This window comes from Nicotiana tabacum, chromosome 9 (genome assembly GCF_000715075.1).
Source record: "Nicotiana tabacum cultivar K326 chromosome 9, ASM71507v2, whole genome shotgun sequence".
NCBI lineage: Eukaryota > Viridiplantae > Streptophyta > Magnoliopsida > Solanales > Solanaceae > Nicotiana > Nicotiana tabacum.
Window position 1 is genome coordinate 77,501,647 of NC_134088.1, and position 9,504 is coordinate 77,511,150.

General features: G+C 34.6%; 1 protein-coding gene across 1 annotated transcript; it reads right to left on the bottom strand.

The window, feature by feature from the left end:
• Nucleotides 1-821: 821 nt before the first annotated feature.
• Nucleotides 822-2,842, bottom strand: LOC107771974 (putative peroxygenase 4). The gene is made up of 5 exons (XM_075221129.1): nt 2,793-2,842; nt 2,560-2,650; nt 1,389-1,483; nt 1,063-1,188; nt 822-969 (listed from the first exon to the last, which is right to left on the bottom strand). Exons 1-5 carry the CDS (start codon nt 2,840-2,842, stop codon nt 822-824), a joined length of 510 nt encoding a protein of 169 aa, XP_075077230.1.
• Between the last annotated feature and the right edge of the window lie 6,662 nt (nt 2,843-9,504).

The window sequence follows — 9,504 nt, forward strand, 5'->3', positions numbered from 1 at the left end:
TAATGATTCAAGCAATATACCACTCTTGATTGTATGGGAATTGTGGAAGGCTAGATGCTCATGTAAATATGGAGACCAACGGAAACTTGTGTACAGTAAGATGGCTTATCAAATCCACTGGAGTTTCAATTTAGCTATGGGTTTGGCTTTTCCAAATGCAATTAAGTAACACCTTAGATCCAACTCTGTGAGACTATGGATAATTTAAGACCTATTTCATATTGGCAGCAAGTCTTTTAGGTTAAACCTCCTGAGGGACTGATTAAAGTGAATACTGATAGAAGCTTTATAAAGGAGCAGAGCAAGCAGGGATTGGGGGCATAGTCAAGAATGAAGAAGGAGACTTCGTCACGGCCTTCTCACTTCCAGTTACCTGTAAAAGTATAGTGGATTGGACTGTTTTGTCGCATAACCAGTCCCTGTATTTTGGCAAGGTTGAGTTTCTCAGCTTTCATTTGTAATAGAGGTCAGGCCTAGCCCCCTTCTTTGTTATCCTTTTTTATGGTATAAAAGCACACCCAAACTCTAATGGGTGAGATTAAGTTTTCAAAAAAAAAAAAAAAAAACTTGCAAGATGAATGAGGTAATAAGAATACAATTGTCACTGTATTAAACAGAAAGATAGTAGCAAAAATAAGGGCAATAACTTCGTTGTTCGTTTTTGAACAGCAATGTAATAACATAAAGATGAAGATAAAATTAACTTAGGAGTTGTGTGAAGTATCAAAATATCAAACAAGAATAACAAACAAATAACAACAACAAAGGTATAAATAACATTATTGTTCAGTTTGTGCAATATCAAACTATGATTATAAAAACTAGCTTGACTTCTTAGAAGCATTCTCTCTTGCCATTTGTTCAAAAAGGCTTCCATCATAAACAGCTCGTACTGCTTCTTTCGTCAATTCACCGTTCTTGTCTTTCGCCAAATCATATAGGATCCTCCAATCTGTTGAAGCATTAAGCCTACACCAAAAAAAGAAATGATATGATTACCAACATGTATCACTATAAAGAAAACATTTTTAACTAAAAACAAAAAAAATATATAAACAGCACCATCCAAAGTAGTCCTTAGGTTCTCTATTTTTCTTGAGCAATTCGTTCACTTCGTTAGATGTTAACGAATTTGCATTTTTATGTGCATACTTCTTGAAAATCTCCTCAAACTTCTCTGGCACAAATCTTCAAAAACATTCAAAAATATAATCAAATATCAACTGTATTATACAAAGCTTACAACAAATGTGATCCATATATAACGATTAAAATATTACTATAGCTATGATGCCAAAAATTCATTTTTGTGTAAAAATCATTAGCTATAATCTAAATACGCGAGTCACATATTTTTAGTGACGATACACAAATTATTTCAGCTTTACCTTCCTTCAGCATCATAAGCATCAGAATCACTGCCAGGCTTTCCATATTTTATGTTTTTAATCACAATGGGAAACAGTACAGACGGCCATTTTCCCTATGATCAAAACAAATAAATTAAATGAGGACTTGGCTGGTAAATTTCGGGCCATAGAAGTGAATCTTAGGTTTTTGATTCTAGTCCTGAGTATTAAGTAGTCTTTGTTAGGGAATATTTTACTCTTATATATATGAGACTTTCTTATGCAAATTCAAATTTAGTAAGACCTCATGCAATGGGAATACCACCGGGTAGGAAATCTAAAAAAAAAAAACAAAGAAAAGAAAACTCAAGCCACCCACCATGGATGTGTTAGCATTGCAATTGAGGGAAAAAACTAGCTAGAAACAACTAGCCGTAGAATATTAAAGTCAATCTTATAACTCTATTCATTGCATGTCTACCTCCGTCACCAGCTCTAGTCTAGACAACCTAATCCACCAATTTGCTGACCTGTTTTTCTTTTTAATTTAGAATTCAGAATGAAATTTTTTAAAAGTTAAGAGAAGTAAAATAGAAGGGCAAATTTAGCTAGCTTATATTTCGGTCGATGTTATATATCAAATCTATAGTAATTATAAACACTCGAATAGATGATGGAAAACTGTCTCTCTTATTGAATGCATAAATGAGTTTAAATACAAGTTACAATAACCAACTTTTTAGAGTTTTATGAAAACCAAATAACTAAAGAATCCTATCTAAATCAAATAGATAATCTGAAGAACTAACTATGATATCATCTAATCTAGAACATAAATGCAATCTAATCTAAAGAGATAAATACTAAGAACAAACTGATAACTACTAGTAGCAGGGACTGTTGGTCCGATATGCCCCCCTCAAGTTAGACTATGTGTCACTAAGCCTAACTTGAACATATTGCGATCAAAGGCATGTTTGGCAAGTGCTTTAGTGAGCGTATCAGCTAGTTGGTCGGCTGAATGAACATGAACAACTCGAACGGCCTTGCGTTCAACATGGTTGCGCACAAAATGAAAATCCACCTCGACATGCTTCATGCGGCTATGAAGGCCCGGATTCTCGCTTAGATAAGTGACACCAATGTTGTCACAATAGATTGTCGGGGTATCTCTGATAGGAAGATGCATTTCAAGCAATAGGTTTCTCACCCATAACAGTTCGGCAAGCGCATTGGCAACAGCTCTATATTCGGCTTCAGTTGATGAGCGAGTGACAGATTTTTTCTTTTTTGAAGACCAACTGATGGGGTTTCGGTTAAGGAACAGAATATAAGGATCTGTCAGTGAGATCTCCAGCCCAGTCGGCACCAGAATACATGTGCAGATTGAAATCAACGTTAAGGGACACACGCAGGCCAAACTGAATTGTACAACGAAGGTACCTGAGAACACGTTTCACAGATTTCCAATGAAGATCAGATGGCGATTGCATAAACGGGGACAATAATATTTGGCCTTGTAAAAGACAAATATTGAAGTCTTCCTAGGACTCGATGATAGCGAGTTGCATTTGTTAGCGGAGCCCCATCATTGAGTTTTAGCAATGTAGAGGCACCCATTAGTGTGTTAGCACTCTTACAATCAGAACATTAATTCATCATTCAGAATCTCATTAACATAATTATCTTGAGAGAGAATAATATCATCAGAACTCTGAATCACCTCAACACCAAGAAAATAATGAAGATTTCCTAAATCTTTAATTGAAAAACAAGAGGCAAGGGAAGATATAACCTCATTCACACTGATAGAGTTGTTGCCAGTAACTATGATATCATTAACATATACCAAAATAAACATGAAACCAGCATTGCTATGCCGAGTGAATAAGGAGTTGTCAGATTCAGTCTTCACAAATCCCATGTAGGAAAGATGGCCTTTGAGTGCATTATACCAAGCCCGAGGTGCTTGCTTCAAGCCATAAATTACCTTGCGCAACTTACAAATATGAGTCCGATTATTACCACAAGCAAAACCCGGAGGTTGCGTCATGTATACCTCTTCTTCAAGGTCACCTTGAAGAAATACATTGTTGACATCGAGCTAACGAAGAGGCCAATGAAAACGAAGGGCAACAACAAGTATGATTCGCATAGTGGTGGGTTTGACCACTGGACTTAAAGAGGAGTGAAAGTCGACACCCGACCTCTGAGTAAATCCCTTCACAATCAGTCTCGCTTTATAGCGATCAACAGAACCATCCGTTTTTCTCTTAATCCTGAAAAGCCACTTACATGAAACAACATTCTTAGAGGGATCATTTGGAACAAATTCCCAAGTGTGGTTATTCAGTAAAGCATCAAATTCATTTTTCATTGCAGCTCTCCACTCCGGATATTTTTGGGCTTGTTTGAAAGTGTGGGGTACGAGTATAGGTTCCAAGTGAGTGAAGTAGTCAAAAATCTTTTTTGGTTTTTGAATGTTACTCTATGAGCGAGTAACTATGCGATTGGGAGAGGAAGGATTATGCGGAAGGGGTGGTTCTGCTTGATGCTCAACGGGAGGAACAATGGTGGTAGGTGGGGGGCCATCGAATTGGTTGATTTTGGGTTCGGGGTGCGCCGTTGATACACTAGCAGTGGTGGAAAAGAGGTTGGGATGGATTTGGTTGATGAATGAGGTAAATTTATAGAGAGTTTAGAGGGTGGCAGAGGTCGGGCAGAAGATGAATGCGATGAGGGACTCGAATAGAGGGAATTATCAGGAGGAGATAGAGACATACCTGATGTAGGAGTTTGCGAAGATCCCAAATCTGCTGGTACCACTGGTGACACGCCGAGAATCTCGGGTGGAGGTGATGGATTTGTATCTGGAGTTTCATTAGGAGATCAAGTATAAAGGGGGAGGGATTCTGCCGTGGGTTCAACTTCAAAAATTTTATTTTGTATGGGATTTATAATGGGTTGGAGTAATTCTAAAATAAGGGGAATTGAGAGGTGGGTTTTGTGGGTTCTTTATTTGTGATATTATCTCATACCAGTCTATGTGATTTAAGTGCAATATTTGAAAATAAATTTTTGAAAGGAAACATATTCTCAAAAAACTCCACATCACGAGATAAATAAAGTCTTGATGACATATGATCAAAACACTGGTGGCAATGATGGGTTACAAAGAATCTGAGATAAGCACATGGAGTGGACCTGGGTTCAAGTTTATTTTTAGAATAAGGTTTGAGCCAAGGATAACATAAACAACCAAAAAATTTAAGGGGGTCATAATTGGGTATTTCACCAAATAATTTTTGAAATGGGGACAAGTTATTTAAAAGTGGGGTGGGAAGACGATTGATTAAATAAACAACATGTTGACACGCGAATGACCGAATAATTGATGGAAGAGATGCCTCATAAAGTAGCCTTCTTGCAGTTTCAATAATATGACGATGTTGTCTCTCTGCAAGAGCGGCCCTTTGAGGGGTATAAGGTAGTGTAGAAAGATGCTCGATACCGTGAAGGGCGAGATAAGAGTCAAGACTTTTATACTCCCATCCACCATTAGTATAAAGTGATAAAATTTTGGTATCGAAGTGCTTTTCTATTAGAGGGTAAAATTTTTGAAAAAGCTCTTTAACCTCACTTTTATTTTTTAAAGTGTTCAACCTTGTATACCGCGTGTATTGATCAACAAACAAGCAATAATACATTTTTTTTATCAATGGATAGAACCAGAGAGGGTCCTCATAAATCACCAAAAATTATTTGAAGAGGTTTGGTACTTGTCAAACTCAACTGACTAAATGGTTGTCGATGGGCTTTATTAGATGAACAAGAATTACAAAAATAAAAATAAAAATTGTCTCGCTCAGAGAATGGAAGCAAAAATTTATTCAAGATATACTTAAGAACTCTAGAATGCGGATGACCTAGCCTTCGATACCATGTGGTCATAGAAGCCGTGGTAGAGGTGATGTGAGCTTGCGGAGGTGGTGGTGGATATGACTTGGGCCACTCATACAATCCATGTTTATTCCGGCCTCGCACCAGTGGTACTCGCGTTTTCAGGTCCTTCACAAGAAAATCAAAAGGAAAAAATTCGATAGATGTTAGATTATCTTGGCAAAGTTTGGAGACAGATATAAGCTTACGTTTGATATCAGGAGCACATAGAGTGTGAGTTAGATGGAAAAATATTATTTGGTACTTTTAACTGAGTTGAACCAGTATGAGTTATGAAAATTTTGTTCCCATCACCCATAGAGACATTCTCATTGCCATGATATTCCTGTAAATTGTGTGGCTCTGTTGTAAGATGAAGAGTACCTCCAGAATCCATAATCCATGGGTTGGCAGTAGAGGTTAAACCACAAGCATAATTAGCTTTCGCCTCAAAGTGATTGTGAGATTTAGATCCGCAGACATTTGCAATGTGGCCAATTTTGTTGCACAATTGACATCGGATAACATTAGTGAAATTATTGTTATTTGGGGCATGCCACTGAGCTGGCGGATTGGAGCGAGCATTCTGGCGCCATGATTGAGGATTCTGTATAGGAATACCATTATTGTTCTGACGATGATTATTACGGTTGTTGGAATTATTGGTTGGTTTGTTGCGAGTGGCCACCGCAGCAGTGATTTGGCTCGACATTTTCTTAGCCTCCTTATGACGGAGAAAGAGCTCATGGTCAAGCAAATTCTCATACTGTTCTTCATAGGTGACTGTGGTGTCACGTGTATGTATAGCAGCCGAGATCTCGCAAAACTCAGGGCCAAGTCCACTAAGAATTTTGACAATGAGTTCGGAGTTAGTAACAAGGGCACCAACCAGTGGCTAGTTCATCTGAAAGGGACCGAATACGTTGAAGGTATTCAGTAATAGGGAGGGAGTCTTTGGTAATTCAGGCAAGTTGATCATAAAGGCTAAAGATCCGAGTTTGGGACTTGTTTGCATAAGCAGTATACAAAGAGTCCCAAGCCTATTTTGATGTGTTGGCAGCAGCAACTGTGGAGGCAATAGTAGGATCAACAGACGCCATAAGGGCACTTTGAATGAGTTGATCCTGACGGAATCAAAGTGTATAAGCAGGGTTGGGGGTTGTGTTGATGCCAAAAGTGGTGCTCGGGGTGGGAGTCGGGGTAGATCCATCAAGGTGACCATAGAGGTCATGTCCATGTATAAGCATGGAGAACTGAGCTTTCCAAGTGGAAAATTTGTGATTGCCACTAAGTTTGATTGGGAGTTGTGAAGCGGGGTTGAATTGAACTATGGTGTTGATATCAGTAGTGTTATCAGCATTGATAACTCTGGAAGTGTTTTCATCTTTCGTCATTGGAGGATTTGGTGCTTGGAAGAAAAAAAAGTAGGATCGTGCTCGTTAGAGTTGTATAAGCTCAGATACCATATGAACACTTGGATAGATGATGGAAAACTGTCTCTCTTATTGAATGCATAAATGAGTTTAAATACAAGTTATAGTAACCAACTTTCTAGAGTTTTATGAAAACCAAATAACTAAAGAATCCTATCTAAATCAAATAGATAACTGTAAAGAACTAACTATGATATCATCTAATCTAGAAGATAAATGCAATCTAATCTAAAGAGATAAATACTACTCCCTCCGTTTCAGTTTATGTGGACCTATTTTCTTTTTGGTCTGTTCCAAAAAGAATGACCACTTTCTAAATTTGAAAACAATTTAGGTTAAACTTACAATTCTACTCTTAATGAGAAGCTTTTATAACAACATAAATACTCTGGCCCCTTTTTGACTTGTTTAGGACCACAAATTCCAAAAGTTTTTATTTTTTTCTTAAATTCCGTATCCAGTCAAACAGGTTCACATAAATTGGAACAGATGGAGTAAGAACAAACTGATAACTACTAGTTGCAGGGACTCTTGGTCCGATAGTAATAATGCGCAAACAGAAAGCTGGAGGTTTAGTTCCACCCGAATCCAACCAAATCCGTATTCTTACCGTTCAAAATCAAGAAGACTTTAAAATAATGTTATCACAAATATGTATTATTTCATGTGTGATCATTTCATCTATAAATTAAACAATCAGAAAAATTACACTTTTTTAGTTAACTATGTCATAATACGCTGACTCCCTCCCCAACTTATTCGCATTATTCTATATTTTCCATATATATATATATATATATATATATATATATATATATATATATATATATATATTGTGTGTGTGTGTACCCCACGTTCAATTAATAATAACATAGCAAGTGCCACTACACAAATAATATCATTTTATTCCAGCTAAATACTGACCAGAGATCAAAGAGATTGTTTGTCGTCATTGAAAATTACTTATGTCATAGCAAATAGAAACCGACAAAGGGCCAAATATATCTCAGTACTTTTAAAAATGGTTAAAGAATACCTCTCGTTATACTATTGGGTTATATATACCCCTTCCATCATACTTTGAAACAAAAATACTCTTATTTTGGATGGAGTGCCACGTGGCAGCACCAGATGAAAACGACTCATTTCTTTTTTTTACCTGATCCGTTTTAAAAAAACCCACCACCCGACCCAATTTTCACCCAAGGCTTAATTTAGCATCTTTTGATCTAAAACAATTATTTTGTAAAAACTGAAAAAAAGATGCTTTAAAAACATAATTTTCAATTTTTTTAAAATATTTTTGTTTTGTAAAAACTGAAAAAAATGATTTTACAAAATATTGTTTTTTAAAACTAATGCACCTGTAGTCCACTTCTTTAGGAAAGTCTTTTTTTTTTCAGTTTATACAAAAAAAAAATCAGTTTTTTCAGTTTTTTTTAAAGCATATATTTTGTAAAAACTGAATTATTTTTGTAAAAACTGGAAAAAAAAATTGCAAAATACATATTTTTAAGTTTTTTCAGTTTTTTTAAAGCATTTCTTTGGTAAAAACTGAAAAAAAAAAAAAAAAAGACTCTCCTAAAGTAGTGGACTACATATGCATTAGTTTTAAAAAAAATAAAAATATTTTGTAAAATCTTTTTTGTTTTCAGTTTTTACAAAATAATACTTTAAAAAACTGAAAAAACTGAAAATATATATTTTGCAAATTTATTTATTTTTCCAGTTTTTACAAAAGAAAAATCCAATTTTTACAAAATATATGCTTTAAAAAAATTGAATTTTAATTTTGGTAAAAACTGGAAAAAAAAAGACTTTGCTAAAGCAGTGGACTACATGTGCATTAGTTTTTAAAAAAACGAAAATATTTTGCAAAATTATTTTTTTTTAGTTTTTACAAAAATAAAATGCTTTAAAAAAATTGAAAAATATTTTTTTAAAGCATCTTTTTTTTTCAGTTTTTAGAAAAGATTGCATAAGATAAAAAGATGCTAAATTTAGCCTTGGGTGAAAATTGAGTTGGGTGGTGGATTTTTTAAAATGGATCGGGTAAAAAAAAGAAATGAGTCATTTTCATCTGGTGCTGCCACGTGGCACTCCATCCAAAATAAGGGTATTTTTATTCCAAAGTATGACGGGAGAGGTATAGATAACACAATAGTATAACGAGGGATATTCTTAGACCATTTTCGAAAGTATAAGGGTATATTTGACCCTTTGCCGAATAGAAAATGGTGATAAATATTTAATTCATCTGCATGTTTATATGTACTTGCATGACTGATTTTAATTTAACCTTTCTCTATTGTATTCCAGCATCAAACTCAGTAATTATACTTCCTCCATCCCAATTTACGTAAAGGTGTTCGAATTTCGAGAATTAAATGAATTATTCTTTGATCATAATTTTTTATATGATTTTAAAATTATTAATTACTGTCAATTATAGAACTTCTTACGTAATTTTTAAATATGTAAATTTTATTAAAAATTAAAAATATGATGTCCATGGTCAAATTTAAAAAGTTTCAATCTCGAAAGTGAAAGATATCACATAAATTGGGATAAGTGTCTATTTTTATATGACACACGTCCAAAAAGAATAAGATTTTTTTATATTTAAAAATAATTTAATTTAAATTTTATATTTTACTCTTGATGAGATGATTTATAGTCACACAATTACATATATCTTATTTTAATTCAAAAAAGCATTCTTTTTTTCTTAAATGTAATGCCAAATTAAAAATTAGAGTATCTATATCTATACTATATTAAAC

What these genes read in the sequence shown, in the direction of transcription:
- LOC107771974 (XM_075221129.1), bottom strand. Translation starts at nt 2,842, where the DNA reads ATGCAATCGCCATCTGATCTTCATTGGAAATCTGTGAAACGTGTTCTC. An exon ending in TCTGTGAAACGTGTTCTCAG is followed by an intron (nt 2,651 to 2,792) that starts GTACCTTCGTTG and finishes AAACCCCATCAG; the next exon opens with TTGGTCTTCAAAAAAGAAAA. An exon ending in GCTTATGATGCTGAAGGAAG is followed by an intron (nt 1,189 to 1,388) that starts GTAAAGCTGAAA and finishes ATGTTTTTGAAG; the next exon opens with ATTTGTGCCAGAGAAGTTTG.